This window comes from Rhinolophus hipposideros (assembly GCF_964194185.1).
Source record: "Rhinolophus hipposideros genome assembly, chromosome: 5".
NCBI lineage: Eukaryota > Metazoa > Chordata > Mammalia > Chiroptera > Rhinolophidae > Rhinolophus > Rhinolophus hipposideros.
In genome coordinates, this window is record NC_138051.1 from 52,975,682 (window position 1) to 52,997,312 (window position 21,631).

At 38.1% G+C, this 21,631-nt stretch overlaps 1 protein-coding gene across 4 annotated transcripts in view; it reads right to left on the minus strand.

Moving 5' to 3' along the window:
• Positions 1-750: 750 nt before the first annotated feature.
• The window catches only part of RORA (RAR related orphan receptor A), a 682,873-nt gene continuing 661,992 nt past the window's right edge, over positions 751-21,631 (minus strand). For 3 of the 4 annotated variants that reach the window (XM_081048556.1, XM_081048555.1, XM_081048557.1), the window contains 8 exons: positions 19,773-19,914; positions 16,807-17,202; positions 11,088-11,209; positions 9,371-9,503; positions 8,605-8,712; positions 7,203-7,313; positions 5,189-5,301; positions 751-4,615 (listed from right to left, as the gene is read on the minus strand). In XM_081048556.1, coding sequence (XP_080904682.1) covers positions 4,451-4,615; positions 5,189-5,301; positions 7,203-7,313; positions 8,605-8,712; positions 9,371-9,503; positions 11,088-11,209; positions 16,807-17,202; positions 19,773-19,914 — 1,290 coding nt within the window. In that variant the 3' untranslated portion in view covers positions 751-4,450. The remainder of the gene's footprint in view (positions 4,616-5,188; positions 5,302-7,202; positions 7,314-8,604; positions 8,713-9,370; positions 9,504-11,087; positions 11,210-16,806; positions 17,203-19,772; positions 19,915-21,631) is intronic. The other variant, XR_013993354.1, reaches the window with a different exon arrangement.

Here is a 21,631-nt window from a genome sequence, read left to right on the forward strand (position 1 = left end):
ATCCCTGAGCACATTGTTTCTGACTCCTAACCCCAACTTCAAAATGATAGGGCTTCTATTGTTGATATCAAGATGGATTGTCTTTCACAGTAAGTCAATCATAAGGTGCTTGTTTACCCTTTTTTTTTCACCAATCAGCACAAAGAACTGTCAGAAAATAACTTTTTATTATTATTATCTTAATATAATAGCACTGGAAGGACACATGATTTAAACAATCAATGTTGGAAACAGTGGCTTTAGGATTATTATCTGGCTGCCCCTCAACAATAACAAGTGATTCAATCGACATTCCTTAGCCAAAAAAACCCAAAAAAAGAAGAAAAAAAAACAAAAAAAGAAAAAAACAACAACAACCACAACTGTACAAATATGTATTTTTCCCTGAGGGATCAAGGTACACCCGCAAGTGCTCTATGTACATATATTGCACTAGAGAGGAATGAAGAAAATGTGCAAAAAAGCAACAATGAGAGAAGCTTACATCCTACTTAAACCTTTTCATTAAAGATTCTACTAGGTTGTTTTGCATTTTGGAATGTCGGAACACAAACAGCTATTCCTTAGTCTAAAACTAAAAACACATATTTCTACTATGGCACATTCAATGAAATAAAAAGTTTTCCAAAGACAGATAGACAAATTCCATCAAGAAAATAATACAAAGTTTGTTTGTTTGTATTTTTTTTTTAGAAAATTACATTACTTTCTTTCTTTGTTTCACATTACAAAATCTTTTTTTTTTTCTTTACACAAATCACATTTTATTGCAGGAATATTTCAAGTGCCATCAAATATTTATAGAAGGGTTAAAAAAATAGAAGTCTCTCTAAAGTGGTCCAGACAAGGCTTTGTATAGAATAAATCTTTTTTTTTTTCCCATCTTCTAGTTTTGATTTAAGTATTTTGAATACGTTTTCTTTTCCATTGACACTTAGTAGCCTAGAAGCGGTCCGACATACGCACATCATACACACGAAAATATCACACACACACACACACACACTCCATCCTCATCTGACCCTCAGCCCACCCCTTATACGCTCACAGACATCTGGGTATCCATACTATAAAGAACAACCAAACTTAGAAGCAGTGTCATAAGTCATGTTTTCCTTAAGTTAGGAAGGGTGAATTAGGATGCTGAAGACTTTTTAAAAAAAATCCATAGCTTTAATGTAAATTAGGCTGAACACTTAAAAAAAATCCATAGCTTTAACACAGTTGCAAACTGTCCAAAAAAGCACTTTCACGTGCACTTTTGTTTTCATTGTGACCAAAGCCACTTTTTTCACAATATAACCATTTGGACACCATTGTAAACGAACGTATTCAGGATTTGTAGAAAAGCCTCATTTACTCTATGTAAAAATTTGTATACAAGGCCTTATGGCAGCTGGGATAACAATGATTCTAATCTTTAAAACACTTGGACATTTAAGTTTAGGAAACTTTAATTTTAAGAACTATTGAGCGTAATTGTTCTGTATTACCAAGTATTTTGTCATCACATTGGTATTTCTATAACAAGGAGAAAAATAAAAATGCAAAGTTTTTCACATCCTTTTCTAGACGTCCTGTTTTTTTTCCAACTGAATTTATAGTTTAACTTCAGATCCCAACTTCAATCCAAATAATAGCCGTTCGCTCATTTCAAGGAGCAAGCCTCTACTACTGCTCCTATACTGTCGATGTACTTTGCTCTACAAGTCCACAGCTGCTTTTCTTTCAGAAAGACCTAGTAGCAGCATCATGTCAATGTGTCTTGGTTTCCTCTAAAAGCAATGTCACCATGATGTGACTATTACTGAGATTAGAGCTTTTTTTTTTTTTTTTTTTTTTTGCATTAGGTACATGCAAAATCCTTTCTGGGAAAAAGAATAGAATTGCTTTTAAGTTCAACATTAAGTTCTCTCTCACCCTTAGAGAAATTCAATTAGCTCTGATCATTTCACAAATGGACACTGGAATTAGGTTTAGTTGCTCTTTAATGCGCTAGCACCTGAGGCTGGTCATATTCAGAAAGCTTTGGTTAAAAAGAAGTTAATATACTTTAATAAAACCATCCCCAAATTTAGTGAATCAGAATGACAGAAAAACAAAAAACCAAACCAAACCAAAATAAAAACACACTATTTTCCCCCAAAGGAGAAACAATAGGAAAAAACATGGACAAATAAATAACTGAACGAAGCTTGGGACTCTTTTCAGAGTATAAATACTATTGAACTTTAAAGGAACTACGCTTATTTAAATTAAAAATTTGATTTAACCCTTCTTGCCCAAATATAAATACTATATGCTTATAGTTAACCTCTCTATATAAACACATAAAATTTTATATGCTTCTAAGGAATTTAAGTAAATAGTCTTCTTCTATTTATGGTTACACCCTTACTATACTTTAGAAAAAATTTTTTAGATGTTATTTAGGCTTCATACACACTTCTGTGTGAATAATTCCTTCTCCTTTTCCAAGTCCCTCAGGAAACAAGTCAGAAAGTCAGTGGAGTCCAAAATGGAGTGAAGGGCTCTGGGCAGCCCTCACTTTGATCCAGCCTCACATCAGGAGTCACAGTTCCTGCCAGAGATTCAGGAGGGACCCTGCTGGTAAAGGAGACACTTTCTTTGCTGTCAAGGGCTGTTCGGAAACTCCTACCTTTACACTATGGGAGGATGTTTCCTTTTCTGTACAAACATGGTCTTGGATGTAAGACCAGAAGTTTGACTTCTAGCCCAAGTGGGATTAAAGTTATCCTCTAAATGCCTACATTCCCAAAGGTCACTTATTTCTAAAATATGCACACTCGTATATCAGGCTGTTCCTTCTCCCTTCCCCCATTGGGAATTATTATTTTTTTTTAAAACACCCATGGAATTAAAGAAAAACAATTCAATATTTCTCACCTGAACACCAAAACAATCAATCTTCTAAATATTTAATAAAATAAATTACACTCCACAGTTTTCTAGTGACGATAAATACAAAAGTAAATCTTTGCAGCTAGCATTGACTTCACTTTAAAGGCTTAAAATATTTGATAGTTAAATAAGAGAAACTGGTACAACATGGCATGCCTCCCTCACTCTGCTATTCCGTCTATGAAATATGGAGAGCAATAGTCTAGAATTACAGCACTCGGAGGCAGCTAGTCTAGAAATAGTTCACTCTGAGATATACTCTTAGGGTTCCTAGATTATATCAAGAACACAAACATTCATAAAGTGAATGCTCCATGTCCTCACATGGGGAGTGTGCGTTTGCTCCAGATATAATCTATGGGTCCTTCTTATAATAAAGGCTAAAGTCCAATAAATATTCTGGTTACTGATTTGTTCTCAAAGCATGAGCATTCCAAGATGAGACGGAGTCTATGTAACTACTGAATTGTATAAAATGAGCCTCCCCCCCCTTACCTCCATGAGGCGGCATTTTGAAAAAGCTTTTTAAAAGTCATGTGCACGATGGTGTAAGTCCACAGCACCAATCCATCATTCAACTTTGTATGAAGCATAAACACATCTATCCTTAAACTTACCAAAACGCAAAGTATAATTCAGGGAGAGTTCTGTTTCTAATTCCAAATTCACATATTAAAAAAAAGAAGCCAACATCGTGATTTCTAGATATGACCAGCCAGTCTTTTAAAAGTAATTTTGTAAACAGCAGCATAAATACCTCCTGACGTACCTTCCAAGCCTTCTCAGTTAAACTTGTGTTTCTGGTGCACATGCGACACGACAGTGAACACGCTAGCATTTAATTTAAAGAAAAAGGTGCAAAATGAAAGTGCCTTATCAATTCAACAGGAAAAGCTACACCAGTAACTACATTTTATATTAATTAAAACAATATATAAACAATATCTCTTTTAGCTATATATAGTCTTCATGCCCATTTACCCTGTAATATATTATAATGCTATTGTTGCTAGTGCTATGGACCCTTTTCGTGCCATCCTGCTGACTGGCAATAATCGGTGAAAAAAAACAGAAACTTCCTTCATGAAACAAAGAGCAAGTTGTGCAAAGTAATGCTGCAACCTCCGCTATGCACACCAGTCACCGATTATTGCTGGATTCTCTGTTGTTACTGATAGATGGGTGACTCTGTAGAAAGTCTGTGGGCAGTGAGCTACAAGAAAAGGAAATCCTCCAACTTTAGTACCCTCCTTATATTGTAAACAGAGGTCAACGATCAAGAAGTCGAGACAGAAAAAGGGTCCATATCTGTAGGCATAATGGAAATCATATGCATGAGAAAAACAAGTTCAACTTTTATTTGTTTTCATTGTTTCCCCTCCTTTGCCTGACCCCGATCACCAAAAGATGTGCAGTGTGTTGGCGCTCCAGGTCTGTGCAGGGCCATATAAAGTGTCTTGGTTAATTTTTGTTTGTTTGTTTTTCATGTTTGTACTTCAGACATTCTAGAAGTGCTTAGGTGATACATTTACCCATCAATTTGCATTGCTGGCTCAAATTCTGAAGTGAACAATTCCTTGTATAATGGAGGAAAATGAAGTCGCACAATGTCTGGGTATATTGCTTTAAATGCCATTAGCTTTTCTGTATGTCGTCCACATAAGGCTCTTAATGTAGACACCTTGCATATTAACTGTAAAGAGAAGAAAAGACATGTTGTCAGGAGAGAACAGACATTAGAATCAATATTCAGGGAATATGGATGCTCTTTACAACACTGCTTAGAATGGTGAAACACACTTGAAGCAACTTAAATGCCCAGTAATAGAGGACTGGTAAAAGTAAATGATGATATAGCTGTATCATAGAATACTAGGTATACCTTAAATGCGATTTTGAAGACAAATAATTCAATAACCTGAAAAGATGCTCATAAGTAAAAGTGGCAGTCGAGACGAGAACCCAAGTCTCACCTTCCCCTCTTACTCCGACATGCTTTTTTTTTTTTTTTTTTTTTTACCATCTCAAACCTTGCTCTCTATCACTGTGGAAGAAGAGATCTGGAGATAGAGAAATACGGACTTTTTGAAATGGAGATATTTGTTTCTTTTCAGTAGCCTGTTGCTTACTGATGCTTTTGGTGGCTAGTCAGATGACTTACAAGGTTGGTTGGCAACATGATATGTGGCAAGGGTTAATTCATACAAGTCCAATGAAATCACCATGGCCCTTCAGGCTATGCTAACTGGAAACCTTTGGCTCTCACCTTTGTTAGTATTCCGTCTTCTCGGTGATTCTTCTGTAGGACGTGTTGAAGAGCTAGCTGAATTTTCTGTTGCAGTTTTTCAATTTTTACCTTTTCCTGCAGCCACGAGCGATCTAAACATTAAAGATGATATTCCTTACTATTCCTCCAACATGATGTTGGAACACCCCAATTCCTCCTGACTCTTAGATCCATAGTATACCACAAAGCAGAGTTAAGAGACTAACAGGCCAGTTCCACTCTCTTTTTAAAATCTGCTCCTATGGAAGTGGAAAACTGATCTACCAGGGTATTAAATCTTTCTATTTCTACTGATACTTAAAGGAAGGGAGCCTCCTCCCACTCCCAACCCATGCTTCCAACAGATAGCCATTTACACTAAGGCCAAACTCATACAAGTCCAATGAAATCACCAATACCCCTCAAGCTTTTCTAAGAATTACATTTCTGAATGAAACACTGTTATCCTGCTAGCCTTTCTGGAAAATATGAAAATAACCTTATAATCCAAGGCAACTAAAATTGTCAACAGAATTCCAGATGACTTAAGGGTTGTTAATTTAGGATAAAGGCTTCATGTGTAAGAAGCCCAAGTAAAAGATGGTAAATTTGCAAAACTGATGATCCCCAAAAGGCAACACTGGTTGAAAATATGGATTAAATTTAGATAAACTTGTGGATGACATACAAATAGATTGTAGGGAAAAGTACAATGTCTTAAAAAACATGTTATTTTGAGTATGGAGGTTCCTCAAAAAATTAAAAATAGAACTACCTTATGACTCAGCAATTGCACTCCTGGGTATTTATCCAAAGAAATTCAAAACACTAATTCGAAAAAATATATGCACCCCTATGTTTATTGCAGTGCTATTCATAATAGCCAAGATATGGAAACAACCAAATGCCCATCAATAGACGACTAGATAAAGAAATTGTAGTAAATTTATACAATGAAGTATTATGCTGTCATAAAAAAAGAATGAAATCTTGCCATTTGTAACAACATGGATGGACCTAGAGAATATTATGCTAAGTGAAATAAGTCAGACTGAGAAAGACAAATACCATATGATCTCACTTATATATGGAATCTAAAGTACAGAATAAGCAAGCAAACAAAACAGAAATAGACTCAGAAATACAGAGAAAAACCTGATGGTTGCTAGATGGGAGTGGGGTTTGGGGATGGGGGAGAAGGTGAAGGAATTAGAAAGTACCAATTGGTAGTTAGAAAATAGACACAGGGATGTGAAATGCAGTATGGGGAATATAATCAATAATGTTGTATAGATTATGTAGGGTGTCAGATGGGTACTGGACTTCTCGGGGGGATCACTTCATAGATTCTGTAGATGCCTGACCACTGCGCTGTACACCTGAAACTGACGTAGAATAATATTGAATGTCAACTATAATTAACTATATACATATATGCATATATATATACATATATACATATACGTATATATATATATATCTGGTTGTGGGATGTAAAGTATAGCATAGGGAATATAGTCACAGCTATATACGATAGTATAGTAACATCTATATGCAATGTCAGAGGGGTAGACTGGGAGGGAGGTTTATCACTCTGTGAGGGGTGTAAATGTCTAATCATTAAGTTGTTTTATACACCTGAAACTAAAACTAAAACAAACCAAAACCAAAACCAAAAACGAAACCCCAAAACACGTTATTTTGGAGACTTGGTGTTAAGAAGGGCAACCCAAATCTGTGACAGTATTTATCTTGTTCTCAAGAGGTTAACTGTGGACTCGGTTTTATTCAATTCTGATTTCTTAAGATTTTATCAGAACGGCATGCGGTCTTCATAAAGGGGTATATATATGTATGTGTGTGTGGAGGGGAGGGTGTTATTAAAACATTAAAAATAGATTTAGCAAATGTGGAAACCTCTCTCGGTAGCTCACCAAATATTCTACAAGGTATGTGCCTTGTAAACATTCTTCACCTAATTTTTTAACCATTTTATTTATGTTTGGTATCTTACCTGCTGACATCAGTACAAATGCAGAAAACAATGCTATTTCATCTTCAGTCAGATGCATAGAACATAAACTCTTTCCAAATTCAAACACAAAGCTAATAAAGTCTTCACAACCTGCCAAAATTAAAATAAAGACAGTTTAGGATTTTGGTTATTACCCCAGGAGAGAAATGGAAGCAGGTGAAGAGGGATCTAGGAGTTGAAGATCAGCGGGGATAGTGAAAACATTTCTAGTCTAAGAGTTTGAAATCTTAACAGGAAAATCTGTCAAGCCAATATCACCATCCCCACCATGGCCACATCATCATCATTCAAAATAACGAGAGTGAACTTTTGCTGTGTGATTAGTATGTTAGGTAGTGCTCTAAGAGATTTCTCTGGATTTCCTCCTATTACACAACAGCCCTATGAGGGAGGTATTATTTTTATTATCCCCATTTTAGTGGTGAAAAAACAGACTTGGAGAGAAAAGTCATGTACCTAAGGTGACACATGTAGGAAGTAACATCCTGAGATGCAAGATCAGGCTGCCTGACTTCAGAGCTCACTCTTAACCAACAGAGTGTAATAGCCACAATCTAACTGAAACGTAAAATTCACTCATGTTTGTTTTCAACCATATTTGATCTAAAACACTGTTTAAAAAACTAACAAATGATACACTGTAGTGGTAAAATCATAATTGTTACAGAATGTGAAAGTCCTATAAAATAATCCATCCCCAAAGACTGGTCAAGTTTGGTGTCTATTCTTTCAGATTGCATATTATGTATACATATTTAAATGGCAATAGGCCACTATACTTAAGTATACGTACCTTTTGTCATTTAATTGTTTTAAAATCACATAACATATCTTAAATACTGTCTCATTCTTCTTAATGACAATATCCTACTTTACGTAATTTGTAGAAATCCAAAATAATTTATTTAAAAAGTTTACATCAGTTTCACTTAGAAATACTTTATTTCTCTACAGTTAATATCTACGTTTAGTTCTCATTAATGGTTGTTATTTGAGGAGTATGGAAGGGCACAGTTTTAGCTTTTTGCTTGATTTTATGTATCAAATCACATTTTCTAGTTTATCTGAATAACATATCCCCTGCCTATCTGGTTCTTAAAATCTGGAAGGGACCTGGGGGAGGAGAAATAATATAAATTTCTTCGATTACCAACTAGATAAAATGAAATGCTAAACCTTACACATAATATAGACAAAAGTGTTTGACCTGTGTGAATTTTCTACAGTGACTAACTAGAAAGTAAAATAGGTGTAAGATAACATCCTGTAATTTTTGTTTCCAAATAACCAGTTTCCATTTTGTTCAATAAGATCTTTCACCCAGCTCCCATCTTTTCCTGTAGACCTGACATAAAGACCAAACACCCAGAGATTTCCTCACCTAAGGATTTGAACACATCGGGGCTAGCATATTTCCCATCAAAGTACACGGTGTTGTTCTGAGAGTCGAAGGCACGGCACATTCTGATAAACACCACCTCTAGAGAACCTAAGCAAAAGCAGAAGAGGATGTGGATTATTCCATCTTGGTGAGTTGTTTTGAAGGCCCTCAGTCACGTAGAGACCCATTTCTGAGTCAGCGCACGGGGTGTCCTGTGCTGTTTAGCTAGTGGACCATCAGTTACTACATTAGCTCTCTAAAAGGGTGAAGTTCACTAGTGTAAATTAAATGCTTGTGCTGAAGCGAAGGCCTGGTTGACTGAAGAGAGGACTGATTTACAAATTACTTCTTTGGCACTCTTCTGTCTTGCAATATAAAGTCTCAGGAAAACAATTATTCATATTTATTACAACAAACAAAAAATCCAGGGATGTCTCTCTGAGTTCCACAGCCTTCCTCCTGACAACTAATCGTAACCTCCCCAGGATCTAGAGTGTAAAAACAAAACACAGGCGATGGTAAAATTGGGGAATGCAGGTGTTCTTCAAATTAATCTTTCTACCCAGAGGAGAAGCAAAATGGAGGGAATATTTCGTGCAAATAGCTCCTAAAGCTTTCAAAAGAACTCAGTTTCTGCTAAGAGAAACCCGAGCTATTATCATTGGAAAAAAACTATTCCCGACACCTTCCTTACCAAGCATTTCTTTAATAAGCGGGTGAAAGCAGGTTAGGAAGAGATCTCAAAATTCACTTGCAAAGCACATACCTGCTTTGAGAAGCACAATTTGATCGTTTTGACACAGTTCCATAAATCCATCAATGCGTTTGGCAAACTCCACCACATACTGTATCGCTTCTGTGATTTTGATGGCACACAACTGCCACATGACCTCCCGCTGCTGTTAAAGAGGGAGACACGTGAACATCAATGGTTACCCACATCCTTGGCACCATCGGTTTAACTATTCCTATTTTGTAAAATCCTCCTTTGGAAATGGATTGAAAAAAAGGCTAGAGGCTCAAAAATAAACAGTTAGACAGTTTTTGGGGGGGTTATAGCGATTGCTTCCAAGTCCTTTCTCATCTCTTCCAATTCCTCTCTTACCTCTGTGGTGGCAAAGGGAGAGGAGGAAGACGTTATGAGCATATATGTAGCAGAAGATGTAAATGCATGCCACTGCTTTAACCCTGGGTCACGAAGAGTATCAAAGCAGTATCTTCTTTTAAGCAATTATTTTGCCTTGGGGAATTTCATACCACTTTACTGAGGGAAGGGAAAAAAGGGGGAGTCCATTACATTTATTGTTCACCAACTATGAGCTAGGTGTTTGATGACATCTTTGCCTTGTTTCATTTTCACAAAAACATTTTTCCATTCTCCATAAATGGATGTGAATGCTCACAGAGGTTTCACAGCGAGTAGGTATTGGAGCTGGGATTCAAATGACAGTATCTTTAACTCTGAATCCCATTCCATAAGCTTTGCTGCTTCTTACTGCTTTCTTGCTTCCCTTTGTAACTTTGGCTGCCGGTGTTATCTGCCCTCTCAAAGGCAAACAAACTGATCTGTTGCTATTCCCCAACCTGTCCTGTTTAATTCCTTTTGTCCACCCACTATCCAATTTAGTGACAGGGTGAGCTGGATCTGTTGTGTTGCTCACTTGTTCCCCCAATCTTAGTTTAAGACTGTTTCCACCAATATGATGAGGTAGAAGAAATATTGATTTAGGAGCCAGGAGTCATGGTCTAGTCCTGATGTTTGCACTTCCCAGCCACATGCCAAAAGATGTTAATTTCCTCCTATGTTAAAATGAAGGGGAAAATTAGCCTAGATAATCTCTATGGTCTTCGCTAAGTCTGAATTTCTATGATTATTGGAAAAAGTCACAGCATTTTCTTTATCCAAAGGCAGAACAGATAATTAAAAGTTCTCCTTCTCTAGGCCTGCCCTTCCATTTTGGTGGTTTGTTGATTAGAGTGTTTTATAGAAAAACACAATTAGCAGCACTTGTCAGCCTCTTATTGCTAGGTTTGGACTGTGGCTATGACCACAGCTTCCAAGCCTTTTTGTGTACCCATTCTCTATAAACTCCTTCTTCTTAACCTCTAGAAACGAGAGGCTGAGATTATTTTACACAAACTTCCTGACCTTGAAACCTTCCATTATGATATCGGAACAAATCCCAGTTCCTTTAGGCTTTTGGAAACTGCTTCATTTAGCCCCCTGTTGATAAATGACAGGAGATGTGTGTATAATCAGAGGCACAATGGAATTTGTTTGCTATCGCAGAAATTTCATCTGCTGGCATCTCAGTAAGACAACACAGCCTCAAGTACATGATCAGTTGTGTAAGAAAGACTTTTAAAAACAGAAGTCTGATGAAAGGCATTCCACCTTTGTTTGTAGTCTTAATCAAATCACCTGCATGAGCACCCTTCTCAACGCTGCCTCAATCTTAAGTAAAATTCACCAGGGTATATACCTTGCTTTGATAGTTCTCAATCTCCTCCTGCAGAAAGGTCTGCCACGTTATCTGCTGGAGCTCTTCTCTCAAGTATTGGCAAGTTTCCAGATGTGATTTAGATATATTCTGTGCAAGATGTTCTAAGGAGAAAACAAGAGATCACAACATGAAAAGTCAAGTCCTTCTTTGGATAATCAGTGTTTTCCTTACTTAATACTGGATTTAAAAAATAACAAAAAGCAACACGCTAACCAGTTTTAATTATCTTTAAACATTTAAGTAAGCAATTTGGAACTATTCTGTAATTTGGAACATAAGAATGAAGGAGAAGGAAAACCAACAGTTAGCATTAAGTCTTGGTGACTTTGAAGACCCTCCTGACCTTGACCTTCTTCTGTGCCTTTTGTCCCTCTGGGAATTAACAAATACTGACCTCGATAAGTGTGGGAAATTATTGACACAGCCTCTTTTTTGGCATATTTATAAAGACACATCCGCCATTGACCTGGGAAGGACTACTCTTGAAAAACTAGGAAATGGTATTCTTTTATGATGACAACTAAGTATTTCTATAGCAGAACAAGCATTACTGAGGGCCTACTATGTCACTACATATAGTATAGTGGATAAGAGGTGAACTCTGGAGTCAGACTGCCTGGGTTTGAATCTGCTGCTTACTAGCTGTGTGACCTTGGGTAAGTTATTTCACCTCTTTGTGCTTTGGTTTCCTCATTTGCAAAATGAGGTCAATTGTTATCTATTTCATAGGGCTTCTGTGAGAATTAAATGAGTTGAGCATTTAGAACAGGGAGGGCTATAGAATGTGTGCTACCTAAACATTAGTTCTTATACTGGAGTGTAGGGAGTTTGAAGATATTAAAAGAAATAGAGGCCAAAGAAATTTCTTTAGGAACTTACAATCCGGTGAACAAGTATGGACATGCTGAAAGGATGATTTAAGCCATTAGACAATAAAGTATGAATTATATCAGAAGAGAAAGAAGAAAAAATAACAGGTGCTGCTGGGGAAGAGAGAGATGAATGCTGGCTTAGGGGAATTGGTGGGTGCTTCTGGGCCAAAGAGGGATATTTGAGTTGGACCCTGAAAAATGGGTAGGATTTGGTAGGCTGAGGCCAGCTATGTGAGGAGGTAGGCCAGTTCTACATTCAAAGGACGGTAGGTGAAGGAAATAACATGGCGTTTATAGGAGCAGGCAGATGTGATAAAGTGATAGAGTCAAAACAGAAATATGAGTAGGTAGGACTCTAAATCCTGAAGGATCCTATGGGATCTTGAAAGTTAGGATTGAGAGTTTGGACTTGATGTAACAAAAGGAATCAGCAGGATTCTCTAGGGGGAGCTGACATACTGAGCACTGTATCTGGGGAACGAGAACTAGCAGTTTTGTGACCAGAGGATTAGAGGATGGAGAGGATGGAGGCAGGAGGACCAATCAGAAGGCTGCTGGACTCTAGATGTGAGGGACCAAGAGCTTGAAACAGTTCATAATCAGTTACGGAAGGAAAGGATGATGAAAAATATTTAGAAGAAGACTCGGTAAGATTCTGTGGATGTGAAACCATACTAAAAAGTGATTCCCCTTCCTAGGGTCTTGCATATTTAATAGGAAGCTATTTAAATGAATGATGCTGAATGCAGACTTGGCAACACTCGTAAGAGTGTTTATTTATTTGGAAATTTGTTACTGTGTCTGTCAAGCAGAATCAGACGCGTTTGTGTGAAAACAGAGCAGATTCACCTACATAAAGCTTGAAACTAGAATCTCTGTAGAGACATTGGAACACAATAAACCTGTTTTTAGTATATGTGCTGCCGAAGCGAGCACAAGAACACAATAAACCTTAATGGCCCTATTGTCAACACACAGACACAAAACAATATAAATAAATATCAAAAAAATAAAACATAAACAAAAGAGTTTAAAGGCCAGAGACAGAGAAGCTGAGAGAAAGGAGAAGCCAGTAAATTAGGTCTTAGAATCAGCGATGTTTGTGAAGAGGAGAATAAAGACAAAAACAAAGGGAAATTAGAAACAAGGAAACAAGTGTGTCCATAAGGTAGTAAACTGTCGTCTATGGAAAGAACTCTCGCTCTACAAGGCCGATTCTAGACTGTCAACCAAGTTTTGCCAATACGAAGAAAATCCCGCAGGAAAGCAGGGGGATCCTATGAAGTGAAGGATGGGAAGAGGCTTATAGAGTTCTCTTCCAGATTAGGCTTCTTTTCTAGTTTATATGGTCTGCATCTTGTTATTTCACTTCATCCTGAAAACTGGTCCCACTTATCCCTACCTCTCTGGGTCCAGCTTTAAGTGCCAAGGAATGAAACAATGTACGTGACAAACCAGTAGAGGGCAGTGGCCACATGCTCACCAACTGCCTTTGATTCTCAGTCCACACTTGATTTGCCAAGTGTAAGATTTTAGACACTACTGTTTTTAAATCTCCATTTCAGCACAGGAGAATATGGTCAGACTGAGTAAAGGTTACGTAGTATGGCCTCTCAGAGAAACAGTCTGGAATAGTGAAATACCTTGGAACTAGGAGTTAGGAGACCTGGTTTCTGGTCTGAGTTCAGTGGGTAACTCACTTTGTGACAGGCAACTCAAGTCACCTCCTCGACCACGATTGCTTCGCCAATACTTCAGACGGAAAAACCTGACTGCTGAGTTAATCCCAGATTTTCGTAGTGGGAAGGAACTTTAGACTTCATCTGGTCCAAACTCTCTTCAGTTTACAGATAACAACATTAATAGTGATAATAGTTAACACTTACGTAGCACTTACTATGTGCCAGACTCATATAATATATAGTCTGAGTACATCTGTCTGTCTATCTATCTATCTATCTATCTATCTATCTATCTATCTATCTATCTACCTATCTATCAATTAATCAATCTATCTTCTTACCTAATCTTTATAACAGCCCTCGGAGGGTTATCAAGTATTATCTGCATTTTATAGATGAAGTGACCTTTCCAAGATGTCATAGCTGGCAAGTGGCCAATTATTTAAACACACAGAATTTGGCTCCAGAGTCTGCACTCTTAATCTTCATATTCAATAGGCAGGGATACTGTAGCTTGCAGAGGTCACATGACTTACACTTAGACTGTTGTACAACCTATCGCAGAGCTAGGACCACAACCCATGCAAGCTGACTTCTCTCCTGTTTTGCCCAATACGTCATTATCTCTCCTGCACAAGACTTTAGTTATTGATTATAGTAACAAGTGCAGTTAGGTTTTTGTTTTTAATGAACCCAGATTGCTTATCTGGAATGTATAATTCAGGTACTAATTGTACATCAAGGACAAAATTTCATAGCCATGAATGCAGACGTATTCCCACTAAAAGTAATGGTCTGTAGATACTATTATTGAAAGACAGAATTAGGCTTCGGATATGTTAATTTACAATTTATTTTCCAATAGAGTAATTGTTTTCATTTGTTGAAAGTCTGATGACAAAATTTAGCCTAAAATGAAGTCAAGAGTCTTAGTTAAAGAGAGTGGGATTTAAGCCCCAAAGGAAAAGAGAAAAAGAGCAGCAAAGTCTGGCCACTTTTTGCTACTCTTAACTCTTCAAACTATTTTGTATATGTACATGAGATAGAAAGTTAGAGCCCAGTTATACCATTTTCAAATAAATTCTTGTTTCGTTTTGGGTTTGGAACTAATCCTAGTGACAAGTTAATTTTATCCATCGTGGAAAATTACATAATACATGTGAAAATGCCCTAATTTAGGAGAACATGGAGAAAGTATGAGGGCATAAGGGCCCTCAGACTACAATGGGACGTGACAAGTATGGATGAGAAAGTGATTTGTGGGGGGAAAGCAGAACTGGGGGAACCGGCTTAGCCATATTTGGCCCCACTCAGGTATTAGTGCATTTTTAACCAAAGTGTCATATTCAAGGGCTACACTTTGGCTAAGTCCTGTGGATTTATTTCAGGGTTGAATATTTGACAAGCAAACAGAATAGAGCCACTAGTATTTATGATAAGCTGGAAGCAGACCTAAAGTAAGCCAGGTCATTTTTTTATGATATCATGTCAGCTTTCAATCAAATCCTTATTCATTTCTGAAAATTTTACTTTCATTACAGTTATGCTTAAGGCTCAGCCAACCAAGATTTCATGACAAAAATGGAAGGTTTTTTGTTCTAGTTCAAGAAAAATAAAATCAAACCTACCTCTGCTCAGCTTGGCTTCTAGTTCAGAGGTTTCTCTGTTAATCAAAAGAGCTGTGATACACCTTTAATGCTGTTCAGTGGTTAAAGACCAGGCTTAAAATGTCCCTGCTCTTGAGGATTTAAATTTAGACCCATAAAGAGGTGCTTGTGTAAAAACCGTAAAGAACATTCAATTTGTTCTATTTGGAGAAAGATTTTACTGGAAATATAAATTTCACTTAAAAAAATGTTTTATGGGGTACAGAGGTGGTGAAGCCATCTAAAGAACACAACCGTTTTTTTTTTTCTGTGAACTGAGGATCTCTGTGCTCAAGTCAGAACCTGCTGGTTCTCTCCCATCTGAAGTCTTCATTCTCTCCTTGTATTAGGTTGGTGCAAAAGTAATTGCGGTTTTTGCAATTATTTTTAACCTTTTAAACCACAATCACTTTTGCACCAACCTCATATTAACTTTGTCACCTCCCCAGCAAGTAACTAAAATATCCCAAAGGATTACAACCTTGTGCGAGGACTCATGGGGAGGAACAGATCAAATTCCAAAACTGCAAAGGTTCTTATCAGTTTCTCTAAGAATAGTGCTAGACTTAAAAATTGATTAAATATCACAGACGCTAATCCAACTTCCTTGAAACGCAGTTTTCCATTGTCTGTATTATCAACATTTCTAGGTCACATCTCCCAAGAAGCAACAATGTCACAGAAATAAGGAAATGACAGTTTTGGGTTTTTTTTTTTTTTTTTTGGACGGTGAATCTTGTATGAAATACATCAGTTTTGTCACCAATACCCATCACTGAAAAATTATGGCAGGTAAAGAAGCCAATTTCACTTTACCATTTAGAGAATATATCAGGGTTGCAAAACTTAGATACCTGCAGGGGCTGGGCAGTGATACGCATGGTAAGAGTGGAGCTGGCCCATCTAAAGGTGCTAGCGCCTACCTGGTCCCAGTCACTTGGTGCCATTCACAAATGCTGATCCCCTGTAAGTGCCTCAGTTTTAAATTCCCACAAGAAGCTGAAAATCTGAAATTTTTGTGGACTTGTCCAGGTTTAAAATTTTGCCAACTGATTCAACAATTTAAAACTTTGCATTGGTCAAGAACACACACGTACCTGTGGACTAGGTCCAGTTTGTGGACTGCTAATTTTATGACTTTAGGTATACAGCATTACCTGGAGTATAACTAAAGAGAATAACTAACAGAGTTAATAGGCCTGTTCCCTAAGCTTAACAGATGTTTGTGGGATTCTAAGACTGCTTTAAGTTCATGTTGATCTATCTCTGATGCCCAGGGGTCAACGTATTTCTTGGACCTACAACGGGAAACAGTGGACAGTCCAAAGCGAGGGGGCAGGCAGGGTGGAATTATGAAGTGGTCCAAATGGTAATGGTAAATTGCCCTTCTGGCTGCACTATTTTAATAATGTAACTCAGTAGAGGCAAGTCAAACATATCCCATTCACGTCAAAGGGCGTAAGTAACACCCCCCCAGTAGAAACACAGAAGCCATTACCTAATTCTGCCATGGACACAGTTGGAGAAGTCTCTCCATTGGTGAAAGAACAGTAGGGAAAGAAACCTGATGCTGGTGTGTAGTCACATATTGGTTCTGGTTTGATTCCATTGATATCAAGACCGGACTGGTCCGGGGAAGGCTGTATGTCCAGGTAGAAGCTGCTGACGGCTGAGTCTGCCTTGCTCCCCTCGGGGGTGTGCCCATCAATGTAGTTGCTGAGGTCATCGTGAAGTTCCGTCAGCCCGTTGGCCGAGATGTTGTAGGTGGGAGTCAGCGGCTCGGCCTCGCCAGGCTGCTGCTGGTGGTCTCGCTGCTGCTGTTGCATTCTGTGTTTCTGCACTTCTGCGTACAAGCTGTCTCTTTGCTTTTTCGACATTCGGCCAAATTTTACAGCTGGAAGAAAATAAGCCAAACCACACCATGTACAATACGCTTTTCTTCCTTATCCTCTCTGGCATGTTTTAGGGGTTCCTTTGAAGTCTCAGACAATCTCAATCAAAAACCACATAACCACAAAATAAGGATGCGACCCAGAGGGGAAAACAGTCCCACCCCATGCCCCAACAGCAAAGACACATCCAGAGGAACGAAGTTCCAGAAACAGATCCAGGACGGGTAGAAGGGACCTGGGGCAATGAACACCGATGTTTTCCTGCTGTCATACAACCCTGTGCTCAGTGGGAGCCACTGGTATGTGACTGAATGGGCTTGTTCACTCTCCAGTCACTAAGCTGGCTCACAACATCTCTTTTTCTTCCCAGGGTTCACACCAATGCACAAGTATGCACACATTCACAGAGATACATCGAACCACAAGAGGTCAAACCTCAACTTTCATTCATTCCACTGAAGAAACTCGAATGACCAAATCCTGAATTTCTTCCTGACCAAACCCCTGAATCTGGGGCTTCATTGAGAGACCTAACGAGGCTGGACGAGGCCTTTGCAATTCCCTGAATTACATCTCTGAGTCTACCTACATAAGAAGGCTCCTTCCCTCATCTTGGGTTACCGTGGCCTCATAAAACCCTTGAACCCATCTTTATATGATACTTTCTATTCTCATTTAGCCTCAAGTAAAAAAGAATATCAGAATTTTGGAAAAGGCAAACACTGTGTAAAATCCCTGTTGAGTGAATTTCTGTTTATAATGCTTCTCCTTGCGCTGTATCCCCACATTTAAAGTGGAATATCAACTGCAGGAGCTTTCTAGTTGATTCAGAATTCCAACTGATTTCTCCTGAAACACCCACATGATTGAGGAAAAAAGCTCCTATGATTTCCTGGTTTGTGCTCTCCCACTAAACCATTTACTTCTCAGCCCGATTCTGTATATGTAGATAAAACCTCTGCTGGAGGGACTAAAATGTCCTAATTGATTATGGTTAAATTTATACCTGACGGGGCAGATGAATTCACCCATTTGACCATCACCAGAATTCTATGAATCTATGGGAAGGAGGCTCGTAGAGAAACGTGAAGTTGGGAATGAAGGCTACCACCCGGTAGATTCCTTTTCTGCCAATGAGAACATGCTGCCCTTTTGCAGAGAGGAAAAAGTGAGCTGGATACTGGTCAATTTCCAGGTTCCAGGACTCAGGTAACAAACATGGGTGGGGTTGGTTAGACAGCAGTGGGCTCTGAATGTCACGCCTATAATTGTGTAAGTACCCAAATTCACTCTAAGCCCACAATAATGTGTGCTGTCGCTTATATGCAAAATCTCCAAAAGGCAGACTGAAGGCACTTGATTTTTTTGTGAAGAAGCTGTTCTCTAAACACCCAAGGGGATTAATACTCACCGGTGAAATTCATTCTGCTCTGACTCTGAATTGTGTTTTAACTATTGCCTGAATACTAACAAGAGTAATCACACCATTCTATAAGTGAAATAAGGGATTAGCTCTTGAGAAAAGTCACGCACCACTTGTGATTTTAACTTCCAAGTTTATAAAAGATGAACCTGACTTTGTTAGTTTAGTGCTTTTGGAACATGAAATCTGAAGAGGAGCATATCACATTCTGAGAATACAGTGTAAGTTCTGTGACTTGCATATGCTGATGGGAAAACCATCATTTTTCTTTTTACATATTCTAAAAGGCCACCCTGTGCTCCACTATTAAAGGTCATCACAACTCGTGCCTGGTGGGTACAGAGGCCCCAAGAACATCTGATTATGGGAAGAACGTCTGCCCAGCATCTGAAATACTTTTCCATAGGCTGAAACTCTATTGGAAGAGCTGCTTCCTTCAAAGGGTTCTCTTAAGAGAGCTAGCCAGCCAATATATTCGGAAAAGTCCTTAAAATGTACCCACTGTACTTTCTGCCCAGTTTCCTTGTACAAAAATAACTGTCTTGAAATCTGGTGTTGATTATTTAGTGTACCTAAGACAGTTTTCCAGGAAGATCTTGAAATGGTTCTGCAATTGAATGGTAGATGGTCTCTATTTCTTAAAATAGCTTCTTTTAATGAAAAGAATATTTGTCATTGAGCCACATTTTGCACTATCTTCACACATTCTGCATGTACAAATACTTGACTTTGGCACATGTTTCAAAATACCCAGTTAGCATACGAGCTAATTCAACCCAACTGCCAATAAGCTTATTAGTATAAAGCATGTAGCAATCAGCTCCTGCTTGTTTCCTTCTGGGGACAATGCCTGTAGGAGCCATATTTATTAAGGTCTTCAGATGATACTTACCTTGGATCAATTCATCCACCTGTGATGTCTTAAATGTCAAAAATCTGAAGGTGTTCTGACCACACAGACACTTTTCCATGCACCCCCCCCCCCCCATCAGCCAGTCAGCTGACCCTGATGGGCTATGGAGAAGGAATAACGGCAGAGAAACCCACAGAACTGCCAGGGGAGGGGATGTTTTTCTAGATTTGGATCCAGGTTTCAGAAGGCACCTCACAACCCCAGGCCACCGTACAGCTGCAGCTGCGATTGCTCACCATCTCGAGACATCCCTACGGCAAGGCATTTCTGTAATCGACAGTGTTGACAGCGGTTTCTACTGGTTCGATCAATCAAACAGTTCTTCTGACGAGGACAGGAGTAGGTGGCATTGCTTTGCTGACTTCTCCTGAAAAAGCCCTGCGATTCAGTTATAAAATATGAAACAGGTTAGCGTCGGTTTGAGCTGTATGCTACTAAAGGCAGTATACTAAGCAATGAGAGGCATGAATATTTAATGAGAATTAAACTTGTAGCAGAATCATCCAGGAGACCATTAATGAAATTAAAGTCACTTCTTTTTCCTTCAGTAAAATTGATCCCTAGAGCCTAATCCTCTGTCCCTTACACATGCAAAACTTTCTTTAACTCCAACAGACAATGCCTATGTAAATAGGCACAGGATCAGGCCCTGGTCTTGGTTTCTAATGATCAAAAACAATGTGTTGATGGAACAATGCAAAGGCACTCATCTTTAACCTTAATCTCCAAAATATTTTTAGTAGAGTAAACACCAAACACTTCTCTGGGATGTCCAGAGATAAGGAAAATGCAGCTTGATCATAACCCAGGGTGGCTGCAAGCCAGGTACACTGTGGTAATTACTCTCTATTAGCCTACTTATAGAGGCTTCATTCACCACCTGTTCAGTGTCTTGTATTCCTCAAGTCAGAATCTGCTGCTCTGAGAAGTTAAATGACACTGAGATGCATTATTTTGGCAGATCAATCAGATTGGGAGTACTCAACCCTGACAGTTTGAAAACACCACATATTCGGTATCATGGCCTTAAAGATTTAACAAATCCAATCTGATGTTCATCAAGTTCCACTTATTTGTTTGGAGACGAGAAGATGCACAAAGATGCTTAAGGAGCTGCTGACTTTAAGGATTTCATTCATTCATTTTTTTGCTAACTTCTTGAGCTGGAGTCTTACTATACATAGCTCATTAATTTTTGGTGTTTATTCTTTTCTTAAAGCTGCAAGTTTTCCTTTTAGTTATGTTTTAGTAGCAACCCACAAGTTTGCTATGTAATATTTTCATTATCATTCCATTGAAAACATGCCCTAATTTTCAATATATTTCTCCTTTAATCAATGTTATTTAGAAGCACATTTCTTAATATCCAAACATATGGGAGGTTTGAGGTTATCTTTTTATTGTTGAGTTCTCTCTCAGTGGTTTTGCAAGCTAGGGATGTACTCTGAAGAAAAAGAGTTATTTCTACGAAGCAGAACTATGAAGGGTACAAAAGATGATCATTTTCAAAGCTCTTAACAGCAAAGATAGATGACCCCAACAAAGGGGACATTAGTAAAGAAGGTAGAGATAAAATCCTGAAGAACTGACACAGTGGTGGGCAAACTGATAAGAGTACTCTCACCAAAAGATTGTTCTGGAGGCCAAGTTGGCAGTTGTATCAAAATCCTTAAAAACATGTCTATCCATCGAACCAGTAATTACTCTTTAGGCAATATATTCTAAAGGAATATTAAGAATGGTACAAAGATTTACCTACAAGGATGTCCATCACAGCACTAGCTATAATATTAAAAAAATGTAGAAAGATGCTAAATGCCCAACATTAGTGAACTGGAAGAGTCATATTGGATATCCATATATTCAGCAGCCATTAAAAATAAAATTTCAGAAATACAGTTGTTGCCATAAAAAGGTGATAAAAATATATGGCTGAAATAACAAAAAACAGCTAAAGAACTAAATGCAATATAATCCAATTTTTGGGAAAGAGAAATCCATATGTTTAACACAGAAGAAAGTTTGGAAAATAATGCCCCCAAATGAAAAGAATTGTTGGCATTGGTTGGTGGGGCCATGGGTGATTTTAATTTTT